At 40.0% G+C, this 25240-nt stretch overlaps 1 protein-coding gene across 2 annotated transcripts in view; it reads left to right on the top strand.

Moving 5' to 3' along the window:
- The window catches only part of LOC130923344 (pro-neuregulin-3, membrane-bound isoform), a 527775-nt gene that overhangs the window by 108644 nt on the left and 393891 nt on the right, over positions 1 to 25240 (top strand). The window contains exon 2 of one of the 2 annotated variants that reach the window (XM_057848992.1): positions 6332 to 7899. In XM_057848992.1, the coding sequence (XP_057704975.1) occupies positions 7182 to 7899 (718 nt within the window). In that variant the 5' untranslated portion in view covers positions 6332 to 7181. Of the gene's footprint in view, positions 1 to 6291; positions 7900 to 25240 lie in introns of those variants that run through there. The other variant, XM_057848993.1, reaches the window with a different exon arrangement.

Here is a 25240-nt window from a genome sequence, read left to right on the forward strand (position 1 = left end):
TCTTCTAACGAGGCTCCACTCGTTACCTGTATTAATGGCACCTGTTTTAACTCATTATCACTATAATAGACACCTGTCCACAATCTCAGTCAGTCACACTCCAAACTCCACTATGGCCAAGACCAAAGAGCTGTCGAAGGACACCAGAGACAAAATTGTAGACCTGCACCAGGCTCGGAAGACTGAATCTGCAATAGGTAAAATGCTTGGTGTAAAGAAATCAACTGTGGGAGCAATTATTAGAAAATGGAAGACATACGAGATCACTGATAATCTCCCTCGATCTGGGGCTCCATGCAAGATCTCACCCCGTGGCGTCAAAATGATAACAAGAACGGTGAGCAAAAATCCCAGAACCACATGGAGGGACCTACAGAGAGCTGGGACCACAGTAACAAAGGCTACTATTAGTAACACAATGCACAGCCAGAGACACAAACTGCCGGACGTGTCCCCCTGCTGAAGAAAGTACACGCCCAGGCCCGTCTGCGTTTCGCTAGTGAGCATTTGGATGATCCAGAAGAGGACTGGGAGAATGTGTTATGGTCAAATAGAACTTTTTGGTAGATACACAGGTTCTCGTGTTTGGAGGAGAAAGAATACTGAATTGCATCCGAAGAACACCATCCCCACTGTGAAGCATGGGGGTGGAAACATCATGCTTTGGGGCTGTTTTTCTGCAAAGGGACCAGGACGACTGATCTGTGTAAAGGAAAGAATGAATGGGGCCATGTATTGAGAGATTTTGAGTGAAAATCATCCATCAGCAAGGGCATTGAAGATGAGACGTGGCTGGTTCTTTCAGCATGACAATGATCCCAAAGACACAGCCAGGGCAACAAAGGAGTGGCTTCGTGAGAAGCATTTCAAGGTCCTGGAGTGGCCTAGCCAGTCTCCAGATCTCAACCCCATAGAAAATCTGTGGAGGGAGTTGAAAGTCCGTGTTGCCCAACAACAGCCCCAAAACATCACTCCTCTAGAGGAGAGTTCCATGGAGGAATGGGCCAAAATACCAGCAACAGTGTGTGAAAAGCTTGTGAAGAGTTACAGAAAACGTTTGGCATCCCTTATTGCCAACAAAAGATACATAACAAAGTATTGAGATGAACTTCTGGTATTGACCAAATACTTATTTTCCACCATGATTTGCAAATAAATTCTTTAAAAATCAAGCAATGTGATTTTCTGGGTTTTTTCCCCACATTCTGTCTCTCGTGGTTGAGGTTTACCCATGTTTACAATTACAGGTCTCTCTAATATTTTCAAGTGGGAGAACTTGCACAATTAGTGGTTGACCAAATAATTATTTGCCCCACTGTACACTCAATCGGTGTTTGTGTAATTGTAGAAAATACTAAATCCACCAATAAAAGTTTCATTTTTTGTAGCTTGATCGATTATGAACGTCATTGCAACTGAAAAATGATCATTTAATGCTAGATTAGACGTTTAGTGTCCTAATGGCGAGCGTTTTGACCCCATCTAACCCTGTATCATGAGACGGATGACGCACTAAAAGATAAGACGCTCTACGCAGACGCCTATATTGTGAAATAACACAGAGATGACATGTAGAGATAAAAAGCAGTCTAATAAAATAATCCCTATAGCTCCAACAGCACTTCCACTCCATTATCCTACAGTGTTGAGGTTGACTGAAACGACCTGCTTTTATCCTCCAGCTACTGATATGGATATCATATGTGGGAATATATCACACAAAGAAGATATTTCCTACTTCCCCATACGAGTGAAGTAACACAGTTGATTTATTTTTGGCCTATATGTCTTTTGCACAATCGCTCAACTGCATGTAAGCGTTGTAAATCACAAATTTCATGACAACACCATATGATATTAATACCGGTCGTCCCCGGTTTACGAACGAAGTCCATTCCTGCGCTGGCGATGTAACTTGGATTTTGGTGTAAATCGGAATTAACCCTTTATATACCTCATAACACCCTCTAAATAAGAAAAAAAAAAACATCTAAAAGATTCAGATTCAGAGATTTACAGTGGGGCAAATAAGTATTTAGTCAACCACTAATTGTGCAAGTTCTCCCTCTTGGAAATATTAGAGAGGCCTTTAATTGTAAACATGGGTAAACCTCAACCATGAGAGACAGAATGTGGAAAAAAAAAAACAGAAAATCACGTTTGATTTTTAAAGAATTTATTTGCAAATCATGGTGGAAAATAAGTATTTGGTCAATACCAAAAGTTCATCTCAATACTTTGTGATGTACCCTTTGTTGGCAATAACAGAGGCCAAACGTTTTCCATAACTCTTCACAAGCTTTTCACACACTGTTGCTGCTATTTTGGCCCATTCCTCCATGCAGATCTCCTCTTGAGCAGTGATGTTTTGGGGCTGTCATTGGGCAACACGGACTTTCAACTCCCTACACAGATTTTCTATGGGGTTGAGATCTGGAGACTGGCTAGGCCACTCCAGGACCTTGAAATGCTTCTTACGAAGCCACTCCTTTGTTTCCCTGGCTGTGTGTTTGGGATCATTGGCATGCTGAAAGACCCAGCCACGTCTCATCTTCAATGCCCTTGCTGATGGAAGGAGATTTTCACTCAAAATCTTTCGATACATGGCCCCATTCATTCTTTCCTTTACACGGATCAGTCGTCCTGGTCCCTTTGCAGAAAAACAGCCCCAAAGCATGATGTTTCCACGCCCATGCTTCAAGGTGGGTATGGTGTTCTTCAGATGCAATTCAGTATTCTTTCTCCTCCAAACACGAGAACCTGTGTTTCTACCCAAAGTTCTATTTTGGTTTCATCTGACAATAACACATTCTCCCAGTCCTCTTCTGGATCATCGAAATGCTCTCTCACGAACCGCAGACAGGCCTGGAAGATGTACTTTCTTCAGCAGGGGGACACGTCTGGCAGTGCAGGATTTGAGTCCCTGGCGGCGCATTGTGTTACTAATAGTAGCCTTTGTTACTGTGGTCCCAGCTCTCTGTAGGTCATTCACTATGTCCCCCCGTGTGGTTCTGGGATTTTTGTCACCGTTCTTGTTATCATTTTGACGCCACGAGGTGAGGAGGGAGTTGAAAGTCCGTGTTACCCAACGACAGCCCTAAAACATCACTGCTCTAGAGGACATCTGCATGGATGAATGGGCCAAAATAGACCCTACCCACGTGACGTCACAACTCCGCCCTCCTGACTGGTGCCGCCCAATTGTCCGTCAACACATCGTGTTTACCTGTTACGGCTACGTACATTCCTCCTATTTACGGTGTGTTTTTCTGCTCGTTAACATTAATAATCAAAATGGTGAAGTCGTGTGCGGCGGTCGGTTGCAAAAACAGAGAAGATAGACGGAGAGACTTGTAGTTCTACCGGATTCCGAGAGACCCGGAGAGGAGAGAGCGAGATGGGCTGCTGCAATTCGACGAGAAAACTGGGCTCCAAACGATTACCACGGATTATGTAGTAGTCATTTTATATCTGGTAAGATGCATTTAATATATATTTAGAGGGTTTGGGGCTGACAACCACAATTAAGATCATTGCTAGGCTAATCGCCGACAACATACACGTATGTATGTCGAGAGAGTGCTATCGCTAAACCATATAAACATTAAAAGCCCTAGCTCCATTGACAAATGACATGAAATACATTAGACTTGACAGTGGATGTTAGCAAGAACAAAAGATTTTGAATTGAAAATTTCGTAACTCACCTTTCCAAGCACAAGATAGATTCCTGCCGAATTTTCGTGAACGAGGACCTGTTTCACCCAACCAGCAACGAAGTATTTATAAGCCTCCAAGCTCTTAAAGTTTTTCAAACTTTCGTGAGAATAGGCTGATTTTGTGTGGACAAGATAGTTGTAAATATCAGGGTAGCTAGCAGATATCAGGCAAATACGGCGAAGACAGCGGGTCGAAAAAAAATCGATTTAGGCATCAAATATGGATCTGGCGAATGGATAAACTGAAGCTTTTCCACATAACGCCTTTTATGCAACGCATCCAGTGAGTTTACGGCATCCGAAAGCACCAGGTCTTCCATGAAATGCATTATAAATTGCTCGATCAATTGAGACCATTGATAATACAGACACAAAATGACGGACAAGGGGGCGGAACAATACAGCGATCACGTGATTTTGTGACTTCGGTGGGTAGGGTCTATACCAGCAACAATATATGAAAAGCTTGTGAAGAGTTACAGAAAATGTTTGGCCTCCATTATTGCCAACAAAGGGTACATAACAAAGTATTGAGATGAACTTTTGGTATTGACCAAATACTTATTTTCCACCATGACTTGCAAATACATTCTTTCAAAATCAAACAATGTGATTTTCTGTTTTTTTTCCACATTCTGTCTCTCATGGTTAAGGTTTACCTATGTTGACAGTTACAGGACTCTCTAATATTTTCAAGTGGGAGAACTTGCACAATTACTGGTTGACTAAATACTTATTTGCCCCACTGTATGTTATATTAATTTCTAAACAATGTTGAGTGGTCTTAAGACATCTGTTTATTTTGCGCATTCCTGGATAGTTAAGAGATTATGAACAAGTTTGTATTTATTGTGTAATCTAATATAATTTGAGTTATGTTCAAATATTGAAATCTAAATTTGCTAATTAAATCCAGCCATTTATACTGGAAGTTTTCAAACTGTTTGTTTAGTAGTTTTTGAAAACAAAGCTTTGAATGGAACAGTGTATCACCTGAATCAATAGATATGAACGTTAGTATAAGTCAGTACTTCTCAAATAGTGGGACGCGCTTTTTTTTTTTTTTGCCGTACTACAATAAAGTGTACTTACACATCCACTCAGTGGGTGGCAGTGGCACTCTCATTTTCGGAGTGCGCGCAGTATTTTTGACCTAAGCAAGAGTGCACACAGAAAAGAGATATGAACTGTGAAGAGCTGTGCGCCGTTTTCCGGCCGGACTCACGCAGCGACCCACTGTCTTCTCCAGTTCTCACGTCACCGCCTGAGAAGTGCTATTTTCTGTTTGGGATCGTTACGACAACCGCTCTCACCTACGGTTCTCCCTTGGCCACCGAGAATGCGGAATTTTTCGGGCCGTTAGCCTTTTGGCTTTGACTTTTAATACAGTGGGAGATGAGGAAAGACCACTGTTTACTGTGTCTAAAAATCATTATAGCGGACAGCCGGAAGCCAAATCAAATAAGACGCCACTTAAAGACATTAGACCCCAATCTCATTGATAAGCCGCTTGATTATTTTTCAGCGAAAACGTGCCGAATATTGCCAACAGTCGTCCCGCTTTGTCAGTGTTATATCAGTAAACCAGTGAGCATTGTTAGCATGCACAGTGCAAAATAACCCCACACTATTGCAAAGGAGGTGATACTATGAGCGGTGAAAATAAAAACTGTCCTTCTGTCCAAAGACAGTTTTTTCCTCCTTCTATTGTTTTGTTTTTTCGGTCAAATTTTTTGGCATATTGTCCTCATGAGTTCATGTTTCCAATCAAATTGAATTTGTTTTTATTTACTGATTTTATTTCATTTTATTTTTCAGTATCAAATGGTCAAAATTGTACCTTGAGTGTATTTTTACTGTTTGGATGTGACTTTCTTTTAAACTCAGGCAAATTGTTGCGCGTTAAGTCTTTTCTGTTACAAACAAAACAATGTTAATAAAGTTATAGTTTATTATAAGTTGATCTGTTACATATTTTTTCTTTAATAGAAAAAAAGGACACAATTTTAGGCAGAGGTTTACTTATAATTGTAATTTTATAGACAAATTACACTATTTTCAGTGGAGGCGGAGAGTTTGGGGGGGGGCGCGAAACATTTACGTCTTCCTTGGGGGGGCCTAACAGAAATTAATTGAGAAGCACTGGTATAAGTCAATACAGATGTATTTTGCCTTGATTATTTAGCCTATCAATTAATTAGGTTTATATTCGTGAGAAATGTAGCCATGTTCAATAATCTTTTCGGTCTTATTAATGTCCCGTCCCCAGCAAAAAGTGTACATGCAGGTTACGCTATGCTGTTATATCGTCCCTACCAATGATGAGACCAAACCTACGACCTTGCTGCCATCCCTCCCACTTCTAGGGGATTGGACGTCTATCGCCATCCACGGCTGTCCCTCCCTCTTAATTTTCCCGATGCATCCGCACGCTCCATTTTGTATTATTTTAATCCATTTCGGTGACCGATTTTTTTTTTCGCCTGCTGACATATAGAGGCGGGCACATTTCCAAGCTCCATCCAGCAGGTGCAGCCTCCCTCGCTTGCCCCTTCTCTCTCTCTCTTCCGCGCTCCGCATCCTCCCTCCTCACTCGCCCTCTGCCTCTCTAGGCGGCTGCCGCGCGCTCTAGCCAGCATCCCGACCACCGGACCCGTCTTCGGATGTCGCCGGCCACCGCGGTGTGACGCCGAGGCTCGGCAGGGCGGAAACGGAGACTCTTTGCCCTCGGGAAACTGGAAATTGGGATTTTTCATCTTTTTTTTTCACTGGAATGTTCCCACTGGATCGTTGGCCATCCGGGAGGGAAATGCGATCCAAAGCCGGCTGCGCAAAGGAAGCGGGATCATGCGTTGCTTTAGCGGATTAATCCGCCCTGTGATAGCGCTGCGTGACAACACCCCCCTCCATCCCATTGCCCTTCTCCTCCTCCTCATCCGCCTCCCATCAGCGCCGCTTCTGCACTCTGAATTGTTGCTTTTTTTGTCGGGACAAGCTGAGGAATCTAAAAAGAAGATAGAATAAAAGCAGGAATTCCGGAACAATCCGAGTCCCCAGGTAGACAGATTTCCGGGACCCTAACAGGGCAGAAGCTGCCGGATGATCCCTCATCTGGGAATTTAATATTTTCTCCGCACACACAAAGCGGGACACAGTGAGGCGTACGCGTGCATGCTAAGTAGGGATCGGGTTTGGAATTTTTTTGCTGCAGCGCCACGCTCCCGTGCACGGATACAAAACCTTCCCACCCTTCCGTCTGCTCCCTGGTCGTCGTCATCTGAGCTTTCTTCCCAAGTTGAGCGCGGGTCGGGATTCCGAGGCTGACTGATTGTCCGCGCGCCGCACACTCTCCACGCATGTTCCTCTTGTCCGATTGGCCTTCTCCGTGCGCGGATTATCAGCGAATCCCGTCGTCCCCGCCTTGGTCCGGAATGTTTGTGACACACGCAGGATTAACCCCCAATGAGTCGTAAAGAAGGGCCGGGAAGGATGAGTGAGGGTTCCGGAGCCACCGGGACGGGCGCGGTGATCTTGGAGGAACCGGAACCGTCGGGGACCTCGGGCGCCTCCGGGGCCCGTGGCGAGGGGCCGGCCCGACACCAGGGTCCATTGGGGTGCGCCCTGTGGCCCCGCCAGCAAACGTGGCTCTGTGCAGTTCCTCTTCTCATCGGGTTCATCGGGCTGGGTTTGAGTCTGATGCTTCTGAAGTGGATCGTGGTCGGGACCGTACGGGATTACGTACCCACAGACCTGGTGGATGCCAACCGGATAGGACAGGACCCAATTTTCCTCTCAAAACCCAGCGGGATTCCCAAAGGACCCGAAACCACCACTGCCGCCAGCACTCCCACTGCCGAGCGAGCGCCCAAAACCGTCACGGTCGGGAAGGGTAGAACTCGATCTGGCGATACCACCACCACTACCGCTAGCCCCAGGGCAGGCGGGGCCTCCGGTAGCCTGGCGACCCCTCGCAATCACGGACATCGGAACGGACGCGTTCCGCCGGGTTATACTCCGCCGCCTCGGACCACCCAAAGGAAAGGGGAGGCCACGTCCAGTCCGTCTCCGTCGAATCCGACCGTGCTCAACGACTCCACGCAGATGTGGACTTCGGAACGTACCACCACTGGGGCCGTCACCACCACCGCCGCCACACACAGACACGGACGACACAAAACACGTAAGTCAAGCTGGTTACACAACAACTTGCTGTAAACTTCCTAGGTGGTCTCGTTCCAGATTTGTACTTTTATTCTGAAACGCTTCATCGGATTGGTCGAGTACCTTACAGATGAAATGCTTTAGTCATATCTTGTGTGGTGTTACTCCGTTTTAACAGTTATTCACAGTCGGGTAAACATATTGAACATATTCTGAAATGCGACCACAACAGACCTTAAGGAAAACGCCTGAGGGGCTTCCTGGGATAGTCTGGCACCTCTCAGACGTGAAATGACTCAGTGATATCAGGTGGTTGTATATTCAAGTATGATGCAGAAGTGGAATGTTGGAATGAGAAGAGGTGAATTTGTTTGAATTTCCAAATATTAATGTCATTCTTTAGAGCTTATTTTGTGTATTTCAGGGATTTGAATGCAGGGTTGTCTTTACTTCCAATGTGTGATTTTACTCTTATTCTGGAATGCTTTTAATTGACCTTCCTGGGTGCCATTTTGCGACTGTCTGGTAGCTTCTTGAAGTGAATTGACTAAGCTTCTTTTTCACAATTGCAGTTCAGTTCAGTGTCATTTATGATGATAGATATCCAGTAACGTGGCGTCCAATCATATTTCTGTTCTGAATTACGATGAGTTTATCACTAGTACATGCCCAATCCATTTGAAGTAGGAGATCTGACACCATACTAATGCAATCAATGGCAGCCAGTGACTTAATTAGTCACATTTACTGGTTTCAGAATGCTGTTCGGCTAAAATTGTACTAAAGATTTGCATGAAACCTCCTGGGTGCCATCTGTGGATTTTGTCTGATACCTGGAAGAAGTGGAATAGTTGAGTGTGACTGTTAGGTAACCTCAAAAGGACCTTGAAACCAGGAGCACTCTGAGAGAGCAGAATTTAGCCTCAGCAGCCAAATTCAAAGCTATTTTTAACCTATGTGACCTTTGATCCGTTATTATCTAACCTGTAAATTTGAGTTCACTAATCAATTATGAAGTTATTACAAAATTTGTTTTCTGACCTCTGGGACCTTTGACCTCATGACCCCAAAATTAATTTACGCCTCTGTTTCTGATTAAAAACATGTTTGGAGCAATCTGAGAGAGCAGAGTTTAGCCTCAGCAGCCAAATTCAAAGCATTTCTTCCTCTATGACCTTTGACCCTTTCTTATTAGCTACCCTGCAAATTTGAGTTCACGAATCAATTATCAAATTATCACAAAATTCCTTTCCTGACCTCTGGGACCCCAAAATTAATCTATCCCTCTGTTTCTGATTAAAAACATGTTTGGAGCAATCTGAGAGAGCAGAGTTTGACCTCAGCAGCCAAATTCAAAGCAATTTTACCTCTGTGACCTTTGACGCTTTCTTATTAACTACCCTGCAAATTTGAGTTCACTAATCAATTATCATGTTGTCACAAAATTTGTTTTCCGACCTCTGGGACCTTTGACCTCATGACCCAGACTCAAGACTCCGGAAATCGCATAAGTCCAGTACGTCGTAAATCGGGGACTACTTATCCATGATTTTTTTTTTTTTTTTTTCGTAATATTTAACTCAGGCAGCACAGTGGCTGGTTGGTTAGCACGTCTGCCTCACAGTTCTGAGAGCAAGGGTTCGATCCCGGGCTTCTGCCTTCCTGTGTGGAGTTTGTATGTTCTCCCCGTGCCTGTGTGGGTTTCCTCCTGAACTCCGGTTTCCTCCCACATCCCAAAAACATGCATGGTAGGCTGATTGAACACTCTAAATTGTCCGTAGGTATGAGTGTGTGCGTGAATGGTTGTATGTCTCCTTGTGCCCTGCGATTGGTTGGCAACCAGTTCAGGGTGTCCCCTGCCTACTGCCCGTTGTTAGCTGGAATAGGCTCCAGCACCTCCGTGACCCTCGTGAGGAAAAAGCGGCATGGAAAATGAATGACTGAATGAATATTTAACTCATTGTTTGCCATTGACAACGATAGATATCCAATTCATTTAAAGCAACACTTGTTAACTTTTCAGCTTTAGTCTATATTAGCGACACCGGTGGACAAAAGTGGTAGTGTTTTGCCTTAAGGAAGACTGCATTTCCCATGAGGACCAGCGCACACCCGCACAGTGTTGTAAAATCATCAATCAATCTCCCGGTCGCCTGCAGATGGATTAAACAACATTTCTGTTTCCAGCAGCTGTGTGAAGGATGAATAGGAATAAGGTACTGAATCTAAGTTATGGCTAAACAATAGCATAATATGGTTAGCAACCGTGGGGGTTATTGTGGCTAACTTCCCCACTCCACCCGAACTCGTGAGCGCTGACCAGTGAGTGAAAGTTGGCCCAATGTTTATTCTGTATATCCTCTTAGCCTCCCTTTTTTTCCTCCATAGACAAAACTTTTTGTCTCTGCCATCTTTGCAGAATTCGCACTAAAGCTTCGCATCGACTTCCATCTTTATAATGAACGGAGACAGGCGGAAGTTTTTTTGTAGCAGGGTTCCTGCCACCCTCCTCAAAGTTATTTAGGGGGCTGAAAAAGTGTGGAGGGGCCTGGGAATAAGTGTCGACTAGCAACCACTCTCTCCCCAGTCGGACGGTCCACTCAAGGGGCCTCTTTTTACTCATCAAAACATGCCCGGTTCAACATTTGTTCTGCTACTGGCACTCATTTAGACTGTCATGGGTGAATGAAGAAATGTTAAATCGCCACTCCCAATCCAAATGGATTGAATTGTCATGTTGTCTAAATAGATTGGACGTCTATCGTTGTCAATGACAGCCTAATGAGTTCAATCAGTACCCTATAAAACGTTATTAAGATAATAATAAGCCGATGAAGTCGACGATCGCTGATTATTTCTCGTTTCTGTCGAGGATGACGAGCTGAGACTTCTCTACGGCTCACGCTTTGAACTCCTGACATTCCCAAAGGCGGCGACCCTTCCGCTCTCGATCGATAACATCGACAAGCGCCGCTAGGGCATCTGAACCGATGTGAACGCTCCCAAATCTGTCAGGATGTTTACACTGCATGCCTCCGGCGTGTGTCGTGCAAACAAATGACGGCGGAGCGGAGTGAATGCTAACACCGTACAGAATCATTTGTAGTTTAACTTGAATACAACTAAATTGGACTTGATAAATGCTCTGTCATGGGTCACAAAAGACATTTAATTCAGTCAATCACTCGCCTGCCACTCAAAGGAGCACACAAATTAACTTTAAGCTACTGTCATTTCAAAACTTTTTTTCATGCGGATGAATGCTGTAAATTCCGATGAGTTCCTCACTAGTAGACGTCCAATCCATGTGAAATGGGACGGATGGCATTGAATGAAGAAATTGGATTGGACGATTGATTTTGAGTAGGGCGGTAACTACGGATTAATGGCGTACCGCAAGCAACACGTCACTTCCGCTCATTAATATTCATGACATTAGCTACTGTTGCTAAGTAGGGACAAGTCACCGTTTGTCCCTAAAAGGAAATGAATGGAAATCGTGTACGAAGGAGATGTTTACAGAGCTAAACCTACCAATTCTTTCCGAAAATGATGTGCCTGTTGCCAGATTGACTGGCAAAGATGTGGAAGAACATGTTCAGTTAAAGACATGGCTTTAGTGTTGAAGGCTGAAAAAGACGAAAAAAAAATGAGCCGACCTAAGCATAGCTTTAGCTTTTTTATCGACGCGACTGACAATGACATTCTCCTGTTTCAACAAGCTATCCTTTACCATCAGCCCTGTCTTTCTTATATATCCTCTGGTTGTCCTACATCTCTTACCGTTCTTGGGGGTAATTTAGTTAGCTTTGTGTAGCGATCGCAAATGCTACTCAGTGACAGCCAACGAGCACTTTTAATTTTTTTCATTGATAACACATCTTAATCCTATAATGTATTTACACTTCCCCCTTACTAAAGTTGGTTTTATATATATATATATATATAGTGGCGGTCAGATACCATTGTAATTCTTTTCAGGTCATTCATTGTCAGACAGAGGCAGTACGGCACAACGTTACGCAAAAAAAATAAGTTAAAAATATAAAAATGGCTTACCTCTTTGTCCTCTGAAAGACCATGCCAACCCAACATAATGTTTACTGCATATGAAACGTGAATGGATTCGCCGAGCTGGTGTTAAAGTCCGCGCAAGTTGATTCAGTCTTCACATTTTTTTCCTCCCGAGTTTTTGGTTTCCGGAAACGTATGAAGAAAACATCCTTCATGTGTCGTAATGTCTAGAGTCGTTTCTACAAGTTCCAAAAAAGCAATGCGTGATCGGCATGCTCGTTTTTGAAAGATTACCGGAAAAAGTAGCACTAATTACGTCGGGTCTATGCGAGGGCGGGTCTATAATGTCCCACTTCGGCTTTACTTCCGCTTTAATATGCGACGTCATGGTCTAAAAATAGCCTGCGTGCGGTACGCCATTTAGTAGTCGATTAATCTTTCAACTAGTTAGTTCGAATAATCAAGTAATTGGATTATCCGAACATTTAATGCATCGCAGAATAAAATTTCAGAAGACGTAAAACAAAGGCTTGTGAAGATTGCGCTTTCAGAAGAACATTAAATGCGAATACAAAATAAAATTCCCCAGAGTGTTTCTTCAAAGTATAGAGTGTTGCACTTTCATTTAAAAATAAATTAAAATACCTGAGTTTAGACTCAAACGGCATAAATATAAATAAATAATTGAGGATCTAAGTACAACAAAAGAACAATTGGCTAACTTGCATACAAAAAGTCCGCTAGTTTATATGCCATAAAATGCTAACGTTGTTTTATAATGCTCTTAATAAATCGTTCAAACATATATTCCCACATAAAAGGCTAAATATACCTAGAAACTAAATTACGAATGCATTAAAAAAAAAACAATAGCTCAAACAAAAACTTGCCTTATGTTGGTCATAACAGGGAGCAGCTGGATTCAGCCAGTTTAAACGAGTTATGTCATATTCACTGTTTCCACTAGAGGGCATTGTATCCACCCAAGTCAATAAAACAAAATGCAAGCACTTTTAAAACAAACCATTACAATGCAACTCTAATTAAACGAATACTCGAAGCAGCAAAATCTGATTCAAGCTAGGGTTCTTCCTATCATGCTTTTTTTGATCCGATCCCGATCGTTTTAGTTTGAGTATCTGCCGATCCCGATATTTCCCGATCCGATTGCTTTTTTTTTTTGCTCCCGAATTAATTCCAACCATTCCCGATAATTTTTCCCGATCATATTCATTTTGGCAATGCATTAAGAAAAAAATGAATAAAACTCGGACGAATATATACATTCAACATACAGTACATAAGTACTGTATTTGTTTATTATGACAATAAAGCCTCAAGATGGCATTTACATTATTAACATTCTTTCTGTGAGAGGGATCCACGGATAGAAAGACTTGTGATTTGTATATTGTGACTAAATATTGCCATCTAGTGTATTTGTTGAGCTTTCAGTAAATGAAAGCCCAAATGCATGATGGGAAGTGGAACCATGACTGTGCGTAGTGCTACCAATTGATACAGTATATCTTCTCTGCGTTGGGAAATAACATAAGAGATTAAAAAGAAGATCAATTGCTACCTTGTTTCCCCACATTGCTTCCCATGATATTTCTAATCGTAGGAGAGGGATTGTAAGGCTTTAGCCAATTAAAAAAAGGCTTCAAAGGCTGCCAAAATTCACTCTACTCATTATATCTCTATCTCTATATAGGTAAAACGGCGCCATTACAGATGGAGCGCAACAATGCGTGAGTGGGTCGTGCAACGCATGCATTAATTGCGTTAAATATTTTAACGTGATACATTCTTTAAAAAATTAATTACCGCCATTATCGGGATAAGTTTGATAACCCTACCTTAAGCCTAAACTAAAGACTCTGGATGAGTGTAACATATTATGTCTGTAACATTAAATACAATTAGAAAACGATTCAATTAAAAAAAAAAAAAATTTTTTTAAAAAGGCATGGCCAGTATTTTTTTACCGATTCCGATACTTTGAAAATGTTGTGATCGGACCCGATCGATCGGCATCCCGATCGATCGGGTCCAATACATAAGTACTGTATTTGTTATTATAACAATAAATCAACAAGATGGCATTACCATTATTAACATTCTGTTAAAGCGATCCATGGATAGAAAGACTTGAAGTTCTTAAAAGAAAAATGTTATTACAAGTTATATAAATTTTATATTAAAACCCCTCTTAATGTTTTCGTTTTAATAAAATTTGTAACATTTTCAATCAAAAAAATAAACTAATAGCCCGCCATTGTTGATGTCAATAATTACTTACACAATGCTCATGGGTGCTGAAACCTATAAAATCAGTCGCACCCAAGCGCCAGCAGAGGGCGACAAAACTCCGAAAAACACAACAAGTACACATTTCACTGTGCTGTCATTTTAATCTGTTTGAGCGGGGCATTTGTGCGTTAATTGCGTCAAATATTTTAACGTGATTAATTTAAAAATTAATTACCACCCGTTAACGCGATAATTTTGACAGCCCTAAAAAAACGGTGGCATTTTATAGCATTTAAGCTAGCGGATTTTGGTTATGTAAGTTAGCCAATTGTTCTTTTCTTGTATATAGATCCTCATTTAAAAAAAATTTTTTATACCGTTTGAGGCTCAGCTCAGGTATTTTAATTTTTCATGCTCCTTATCCGATTACTTGATTATTTGAACTAACTAGTTCATCGATTAATCGACTACTAAAATAATCGATAGCTGCAGCCCTAATGGGAATGACTAATGAGGACATAATGCTCACAAATATATTCTGATTAGGGTCAGCTGACCCTTTTCTGGATCCAAAAGGGATTTGTATCAACTGATCCACCCTTGGTAGTTCTAGTGTAGGTTGAAAAATTACCTAGTGCTGCTTTAAAAATAATTTTTAATTTAATTTTTAATTAATTTTTTGCTTAATATAAATCTTTTAAGCTTATTTCCAGCGAGCAATTTTTCTTATTTCAAGAAATCTGAGTAAAATAAAGCACTGGCACATAATTTCACTTTTTTTCTGGTAGATTTACACGGAAAACAAGGGAATTTAACTCGTTTTGAATAGGTGTGTTTTTGCAGTGTAGTAGCAGTAGTGCTGTATTGCACTCATTCACAAATTCAATGTTTTATAGTGCCAATGTCAAAATAAAAGCATGTGATTTTGTATGTAGTAGTACAGTATGAATGAGCTACAACACGCCTGTCAGGCAGAACAACCTCGCTGACTAGATTGGACCCCCTGGCGGGCTGTACATTTGACACCCCTGGTTTAGAAGATCAGCTTCCTTGGCTGTTCGCCAAAACAAAATTTGTTACCTTCAGTAGTCCCCAAAATCTTGTGCTGAGAGCTTGGCGGGACACCAAACCTGAAAAACTCACAAAATATTGCTTTTCGTGTATTTTATTACCAGGATTAATTAGGTTGCACCCACGCCGGCGTCTGCGTTGTTGATTGTCTCTTAACTAAATTAACTTTTCTGCTCATTAACGGCTAATTCTGTCAAGGGTGGTGATGAAGGAGAGCGGCGCAAACTCAACGGGGCGCTTCGCAATAGATGCGAAGGCAGGGGGGATGAGGGGGGCTTGTCGGAACAACAGGAAGCGGCCGGGATTAGGTTACCCTTTTGTCCTTTGAGTGCCCAGACAGATGCCCGAAGTAAACGCGTCCCTCGCCTCCGTCAAGTAAACTGATGCGACTCTGTTAGCATTGATATTTTTTAGAGGAAAAACTCAGCAGAGATAAAATTGGAGAGTAATTGAGACTGTATGGAAGCGAATGAACAAATGGGATTGGACGTTTATGGCATAGGCGGAGTTTGACTTTTGGAGGAAGATGGGGCACAACATGTTGATGACCCCGAAACGCAGTGTCAGCAATAAAATTAACTTACAAGAATACTTGTAATAATAAGTTGAAAATGAGCGTTTTTTGGTTTCCCATTATTCTTGGGGGGAATTCTAAATCAGGCTGCTGAGGCAATACTTTTCGCCAAGATCGTCATCGATTGAATATGGTACGCCTGCCGGGTCGTGCCAATGTAGTTACCCCAGTCAAAAATCGTCTCCCCTGGGTGGAGCCATATGGAGGTAGATTTGTGTCTTTATTATTCAATCAAAAAAAAAAAAAGGTGCTTCAATCAAAATATATATTTTCAATAAAAAAAGTCACTTTAATCAAAAAAATGTGTTTGAGTGTAAAAATAAATTTGAAATAAAAAAAAAAGTATTTGAAAGCTTTTTTTTTTTTTTTTTTTTTTTGATTGAAGAAATGTTGATTTGTGTTTGGGCCACATTTTGGCTAGGAGATTTGTGTCTTTATTATTCAATCCAAAAACAAAAAAGTTGCTTCAATCAAAAAAAGTTGCTTCAATCAAAATATATATTTTCAATTAAAAAAAAAAAAAAAGTCACTTCAATCAAAAAAATGTGTTTGAGTGCAAAAATAAATTTGAAATTCAAAAAAATTTATTTGAAAGCTTTTTTTTTTTTTTTTTTTTTTTTTGATTGAAGAAATGTTGATTTGTGTTTGGGCCACATTTTGGCTAGGAGATTTGTGTCTTTATTATTCAATCCAAAAACAAAAAAGTTGCTTCAATCAAAAAAAGTTGCTTCAATCAAAATATATATTTTCAATTTAAAAAAAAGTCACTTTAATCAAAAAAATGTGTTTGAGTGCAAAAATAAATTTGAAATTCAAAAAAATTTATTTGAATGCTGTTTTTATTTGTTTTTGTTTTTTTTGATTGAAGAAATGTTGATTTGTGTTTGGGCCACATTTTGGCTTGGACATTTGTGTCTTTATTATTCAATCAAAAATATAAGTTGCTTCATACAAAAAAAAATATATTTTCAAAAGAAAAATCACTTCAATCAAAAAAAAAACAAAAAAAAAAGAAAAAATTCAATCATAGAAAGAAAGTTTTTGAACGCGAAAAAATATTTGAGACTCAAAAATGTGCATTTGAATACATACATTTTCACTTTAAAAAAGTTTTGATTTTAGCTATCCTTTTTGTGTTTGGGCCATATTATGGGTAGGACATTTGTGTCTAAATCATTCAATCCCCCAAAAACTTGCTTCAATCATAAAAAAATATTTTCAATCAGAGAAAAAAATCATTTGAAAAATAAAATTTCCCTCCCCTATTTTTTTATTTGTTCAAAAAATAATTTTTACCCATTATAAAATTATGGGTTTTTTTGTTCATTTCATTCATTTTTGTTGTGTGTTTTCTTGCTTTACAACTTTTATATATATAGGAAAGTCAGTTAAATGCAATGACACTTTTTGGCCACCGGGGGGAGCAGGATTCGGCAAGGACTCATACAATTTATTGATGAAGTCATCAGGAACATCAAAGAAAGCAGCCTTACATGCCTCCCAGAGTTGATCAACATTCTTGGGTTTCGTCTTCCATGCTTCCTCTTTCATCCTGTTCATGTCTGGTGACTGGACTGGCCAGTCCTGGAGGATCTTCATCTTCTTTGCCTTGAGGCACTTTGAGGTTGAGATTGAAGTATGCGATGGAGCACCATCCTGCTGCAGAATTTGTCCCTTTTTATGGTTAGGAATGTAAGAGGCAGCTCAGATTTGTTGACATTTCAGACTATTTATGTCGCCTTCCACCCTGCAGATCTCTCAGGGTGTAGACAACTTTTAAAAAATGTGTGGCATTTGCAATGGCCCACAGCCTGTCAAAAGGATGGACACTGGAAAAGTGGCAAAAGGTGGATTTTTCAGATGAATCTTCCATTGAATTACACCATAGTCACCACAAATATTGCAGGAGACCTACTGGAGCCCGCATGGATTCACTCAGGAAACAGTGAAGTTTGGTGGTGGCAAAATCATGGTCTGGGGTTACATCCAGTATGGGGGTGTGCGAGAGATCTGCAGGGTGCAGGGAAACATAAATAGTCTGAAATATCAACAAATCTTAGCTGCCTCTTAGATTCCTAACCATAAAAAGGGACAAATTCTGCAGCAGGATGGTGCTCCATTGCATACTTCATTCTCATACTTCAAGATCAAAATCTTCCAGGACTGGCCAGCCCAGTCACCAGATATGAACATCATTGAGCATGTCTGGGGTAGGATGAAAGTGGAAGCATGGAAGATGAAACCCAAGAATGTTGATGAACTCTGGGAGTTATGCAAGACTGCTTTCTTTGATGTTCCTCATGACTTCATCAATAAATTGTATGAATCCTTGCCGAAGCCCATGGAAGTCACACAAAATATTGAATTTGGATCCCACAGCACCGCTACTTAATTCGCTTATGTTATGTTCACATATTTTTGTATTTGAAGTACATTTTTTGTTCAATTTTCACAGTACTTTCTGTAGGCGACAAAACTTTTGTCTTACCAAAATTTGACCTTTATGTCTTTATTAAAATGATAGAATTTTTTCAGTGAAACAAATATATTTTTGTACATTCAGCATCATTTGGGAGGGTTTTAGCTTTCATATGAGCCATTTCTGAAACCAATTGAATCATTAAAAGTCAGGTTATTAGTAGAGATGTCCCGATCGATCGGGTCCGATCAAGTCATTTTCAAAGTATCAGAATCGGCAAAACAATATCGAGCATGCCTTTTTTTAATATATGTATATTTTTTAGTTAAATCGTTTTCTAATTGTATTTAACGTTACAGACATAATATGTAACACTCATCCATAGTCTTTAGTTTAGGCTTAAGGTAGGGTTATCAGATTTATACCAATAACGGTGGTAATTAATTTTTAAAAATATGTATCACGTTAAAATATTTAACGCAATTAATGCATGCGCTGCACGACCCACTCACGCATTGTCGCGCTCAATCTGTAGTGGCGCCGTTTTACCTATATAGAGATAAAAAGCAGCATAAAATGAGTACAGTGAATTTTGGCAGCCTTTGGAGCCTTTTTTTAATTGGTTAAAGCTTTGCAATCCCTCTCCCTACGATTAGAAATATCATGGGAAGCAATGTGGGGAAGCAAGGTAGTAATTGATCTTTGTCTTAACACCTTATGTTAGTTCCCAACGCAGAGAAGATATATCAATTGGTAGCACTAAGCACAGTCATGGTTCCACTTCCCATCATGCATTTGGGCATGGCCACAGTATCAATTACTGCAAGCTCAACAAATACACTAGATGGCAATATTAAGTCACAATATACAAAGTCACAAGTCTTTCTATCCATGGATCCCTCTCACAGAAAGAATGTTAATAATGTAAATGCCATCTTAAGGATTTATTGTCATAATAAACAAATACAGTACTTATGTACTGTATGTTGAATGTATATATTCGTCCGAGTTTTATTCATTTTTATCTCATTGCCAAAATGTATATGATCGGGAAAAATTATCGGGAATGATTGGAATTGAATCGGGAGCAAAAAAAAAGCAATCGGATCGGGAAATATCAGGATCGGCAGATACTCAAACTAAAACTATCGGGATCGGATCGGGAGCAAAAAAACATGATCGGAACAACCCTAGTTATTAGCAATTGTTTCTACAAAATGGATAAGCGACAAGACTTTTGTCAGGGACTGTGGAATATTAGCTGTTTGTGGAGTTTTGTGCTTGTACGCTACGTTCACTTACATCTCCTGGGGGCTAAGCCCCCCTGTTCTTAAAACATAGTTATGCCCCTGCTTGCTACTTACTTACCGCACCACCTGACTTTAACTGTTACCTCAGCCCATCCCTACATAAATGGGTGTGTTGTCTTTTGCACATTAACTGTGAATTTCTCTTCCTTTTGTTTTATTATATCACAACTGCTGGAGGTCAACCATTACATTTTTAAAAATAATTTCCTGTTCAATTCTATTTTTAAATGGTACAACAAAGCAATTAAAAAGACCCTCCTTAATTTTCACTATTTCTTGAACCGGATTACGGTGGTGCGCCATGAACGAATTTAAATGAAGTCCACAGCGAGAAACGACTCTTCCTCGCGCTTAGCGGCGCGAGGCGAGACTTAATAATGTCCACTGTGTGTCCGATGAGAAAGCATCGTCAAGTTGTAATGGTCCAATAAAGGTCAGCACGTGTGACCGGATTATGGATTCCAAGTTTTTTTCCCCCCCAAACTGAAGGGAAACCCGGCCAGCTCTCCCATTTGGAACAGGCGGGAGATATTTATCACGCAGGACGAATTGTTTGTGGCGTCAGCGCGTCATCGATCGCTGCAGCAGATACGGTCGATACGCAGTGTACATAACAAGATTTGAGGAGAGCGAGACACAGGAGGAGGTAGAAAAAAAAATCCACGGTCATTAACTAAATCGCGAGAAAAAAATGTTCACAGTCAAGCTCAGAGTGAATTGTTCCTTGTTAATGTATAGGCCGTCACTGACGGAGCGCCCTACCAGTCCAAATGGATTGGACGTCCAGTGCCGTCAATGGCACTGAAAGATGAGCATTCGTAGTCAGTCCTCCATCATAGACTTCAAGACTCTATTGACCTGACACTTTATCGTTCTTTGCGTCACGCCTTACCATAGGGGGCTGAGCTTCATTTAGTAATAGTCACTCGAAGACAGGGGCGCTGCCAGGGATTTTGGGCCCCATGAAAAGATATCACTTTGGGCCCCACCACCAGTGTCAGGACACACACATACATTTAGAGTATCAACTACTTAATTTCCTGCATTCTGGTGATACTTTACACCCTAATTTGTTCATTTTCTGCATTAATTTAAGATGAAAATATACAGTATTCACATTAACTTTGGCCAGAAAAGCTCTGTTTACGTCAGGCGGCAGCTAGCCTCATTCGCTAACAGAGTAGCATTGTACTTCGACATTTGTACATAAAATAAACGCTAACTGCACGGATTCTTTGCTTTTAACCAAGAATCGAGACTGTTATACGTTCATATCGATGGAAATTGCATGATTTAAGCATTTAGTTACAAGAATTTTGAACTTAGCTTTTTTTTTTTAGTGACGGCCGCCATGTTGTATTACACAATACTGTAACTTTTGCTTTAAATTTTTACGTAAAATGAACGATAACTGCCCGTTTTTTGCTTTTAACCAAGAATCTTGACTGTTTTACGTTCATATCTATAGAAATTATTCGATTTAAGCATTTATTTACAAAAATCTTCTACTTAAAAAGCTTTGTTTTGTGATGACCACCATGTTGGAATACACAATACCGTAACTTTTGCTTGAAATTTTCACATAAAATGAACGATAACTGCCCGTTTTTTTTTTGTTTTTTTTTTACTTTTAACCAAGAATCTAGAGTGTTTTATGTGCATATCTATAGATATTGCGTGATTCAAGAATTTATTTATAAGAATTTTCTACTTAAAAAGGTCTTTGTTCTGTGATGGCCGCCATGCTGGATTTTGTAAAAAAAAAAATTAAGTTGCTATTTCTGGCAAAAACTTATATGTTAAATATTGCTATTAATCCTGAAAATATAGGTGATTATCTCTGCATTTGGTGATTTGTGCATAAAATCTGAGTATTTTATAGCCATTTTAAACTTGTTATATTTATCTAAAAATAATAAATCAGGATTTTATTATGGAATGACTTTGAATTTTTTGATGCTGCTGCTCATGGAGACTCATATATGCCTAAGGGAGTTGCCTGTTTTGGTTTTAGGCCGCTAGTAGCTTTGGTTTCGAAAATAATCTAAATTAAGTTTTTTAATATAGGCCCCCTACGGATTGGCCCCGAGCCCTGTGTCTCGTCAACTGATAGTGAAGTCTATGCTTAGCCAATCAGGAGCCCTGACATTAACAAATAACTAAAAAACTGCACAGAATTTGTTGAAACCAACTCCATTGACGAATTAAACTCGAAGATTAAACTGAATGTTAAAAATTCTGAACTTCCCCTTTAACTCACATTTTTTTTTTTGTAAAAAAAAAAAAAATCTTGATTTCTGTCTCATTATTTCATCTAATCTTAACATTACTGCCATCCAGCGATTAAAACATCAATCGCACGCAGTCCATAGTTAACTTTGTTTTAATTTTCCCCGACTAAGAATTGCGGGGCGCCTGTTACAAGTCGTTCACCATTTATTAATTAGCCGACGCAACGCTAATTGGACATAAAGTATTCAACAAAAAAATGTCATTTAAAAATGGAAGCGGCGGCAAGGTACTCACGCTTTGCCTTTACGGGGCCGATAATGAAAAATTCCGTAGATTCCGCCGCCCAAAGCTTTCCGCCCCCTGCCAGATAATTAGAAAGACGGGAATAAATGGTATCATTTTTATTAGCGGGAGGAGAAATGGAAGCCATTCATCAACATCTTTTCATTTATTAATTAATCATTGGGAAAAAAAAGTGCCTCTTCTGGCGAGTGCGCACGGAAACCATTAAGGCGGCTTGATAGATATGCTTGGGAAAATGTCACTCCTCCTCTGCCTCATGCAGAGGAAAAGCTCTACATGCGGCTCGCCCAGTAGCTTCCGCCACCACCCACATACAGCTTTGGTTCGCCAAGGCCATCATTTTCGCATTAATGCCCATTAAAGAGCGATGTACGCGACGCTGCCCAATGGCCACGTTGGCCCGGACGCCTGCTTTCATTAAGTGCGCAATGAGCGGCCATCTGCGAACGAGTACGACAGACTGGACTGGACCAGTCACCAGTCGGATGCATTTTAGGAACACGATGCTCAGTAAACGTTCCCGCTTGTTGAGGAAAGTCTTGATTTGGCGTGTAAAATGTTGTTTGCTACGAGTTTCAAAGGGGAATTTTCATGGCCAGAAGCTAATTTAGTTAGCATGTCCAGATTTATTTTGCTAGCACAAAATGAGTGAATAGAAATAATGTTTGAAGAGTTAGGCTTGATAACTATATGTACTAAAACGTTATCTTTAGAGTGCGCTCATGAAATTCAATAATCGGCGCGGATTGTCAAGGGAAGTCTTTGTTTCAGCTTGTAAGACGTTGCTTGCTAGGAGTTTCAATGGGTAGTTTTCATAGCTAGAAGCTAATTTGGTTAGCATGTTCAGATTGATTTTGCTAGCACAAAATGAGTGAATGGAAATAATGTTGAAAAAGTTAAGCTAGCTAACTATATGTTCTAAAACATCTTTAGAGTGCACTCATTTAACGTATTAATAGGCACCGCTTGTCGAGGAAACTCTGTATTTTAGCGTGTAAAACGTTGTTTGGTAGGAGTTTCAATGGAGAATTTTCATGGCTAGAAGCTAATTTGGTTAGCATATTCAGATTGATTTTGCTAGCACAAAATGAGTGAATGGAAATAATGTTTGAAGAGTTAGGCTAGCTAACTATATGTACTTAAAAGTTATCTTTAGAGTGTGCTCACGAAACTCATTAATCGGCGCCGATTGTCGATGAAAGTATTTATTTGCCTCATTCAAATCTTAAAATCTGAACATTTAAATATGTAAATTAAAGTGCAATCACATTCGTAAATGAATGGCTTCTGGTTTTTGAAATATAAATAAACCATTCTATTGTGATAAAACAACAAAATTGCAATAACTGCGTTAGCCATCAAAGTCTAACTGTAACTGCAGTCTTGAAACAAATCTGAATAAGGAAAAACATTGCAATAAAATAATGCAAATTGGTTAAACTTAAGAGTAGCTGAGATCTGTCATGACAGAACATCGCTTCAATGATATCTGGCGCCATCTAGCGTCGTGAATGGGTATAACGTCTAAACCGCGAATATAAGACGACCCCCTCTTTTTCAGTCTTATTTCAATGCAAAAAACACCGTCTTATATTCGGGCCAATAGCGTATTTTTACTAAAATGTTAACTTTAAGGGGCGCTCATGAAACTCATTAGTCGACGCCCCTTGTCGATGAAAGTATTTATTTTAGCGTGTGAAACGTCTTTTGCTAAGAGTTTCAAGGGGGAATTTTCATGGCCAGAAGCTAATTTGGTTAGCATGTTCAGATTGATTTTGCTAGCACAAAATGAGTGGATGGAAATAACTTTGAAAGAGTTAAGCTAGCTAATTATACGTACCAAAACATTTTCTTTAAAGGGCGTTCATGAAACTCATTAATCGACGCCGCTTGTCAAGGAAAGTATTTTAGCTTGTAAAACGTTGTTTGCTAGGAGTTTCAAAGGGGAGTTTTCATGGTCAGAAAAAATTTGGTTAGCATGTTCAGACTGATTTTGCTAACATAAAATGAGTGAATAGAAGTTATATTGGAAGAGTTAAGCTAGCTAACTATATGTACCAAAACGTTATCTTTACAGGGCGTTCATGAAACTCATTAATCGGCACCGCTTGTCGAAAAAAATGTCTTTATTTTAGCTTGTAAAATGTTGTTTTTCACGTTTCAAAGGGAATTTAAAAAAATTCAAAACTCAAAAATTCAAAATTGAGAAAAAAATATACATCAAAAATTCAAAATTGAGAAAATATGGCGTGAAAGTTGCCCGTGCGCTAGCAAAAGGCAGGGAGAACACGCTCAACTCAAAATCCACCTGATTCGCTGGCCCGCATCCGCCTCCTCAGAGATCCATCCTGACTCGCAAGCTGATTGGCCGAGACGTGAGAGAATGAATGTACAGTACGTATTATTTATATTATTTTTAAATCATTTTATGTTCAGTATGTTATTTAATTTTTATAATTTTATTTACGTTTCAAACTATTCTTTAATGTTCTAATGACAGCGTATAGGGTTTTATATACACTTATTGATATTTTGCAAAAAAGACATGTATGTTAAAAATTGTGTGTGTGTGGGAGGGGGGTACACTACACAATTTTTCACTTTATGCAGTCGGTTCTGGTCCCAATTAACAGCTATAAGTGAGGGATCACTGTAAATGTACCATTACGTTATCTTTATAGGACGCTCTGAAACTCATTGGCTGCCTTTGCAGCACTAAACGTCAAATTCATTCTGAGCGAATGGAAATAATGTTGGTAGCGTTAAGATAGCCAACTACATGTACCCTAACGATATCTGAAAGGGTCCTTTTGATGGTACTAGACATCCAATTCATTCTGAGCGAATTGAAATAATGTTGGAAGAGTTAAGCTAGATAACTACATGTACCATAACATTATCTTTAAAGCAGTGTTGTCTTTGGCCGCCCTTTTTTTTCCGTCCTAGTCATTTGGACGATAATAATCATTAGTCTTAGTCATATCTTACTCACCTCAAAATGTGTTTGTCTTCATCTAGTTTTTGTTGACGAAAACGCAAGACTAATTTCGTGCAGTTTTAGTCCACGTTTACTAAAAATGTTTTTGTCTGTAATTTATTAAAAATGTCACTCCAAAAATGAATGAATAAATAAATAAATAAATAAATGTTTCCAACTATCTCGGATGAACATTGACAGACGGCA

The sequence above is a fragment of the Corythoichthys intestinalis genome, chromosome 10 (assembly GCF_030265065.1).
Source record: "Corythoichthys intestinalis isolate RoL2023-P3 chromosome 10, ASM3026506v1, whole genome shotgun sequence".
Lineage (NCBI taxonomy): Eukaryota > Metazoa > Chordata > Actinopteri > Syngnathiformes > Syngnathidae > Corythoichthys > Corythoichthys intestinalis.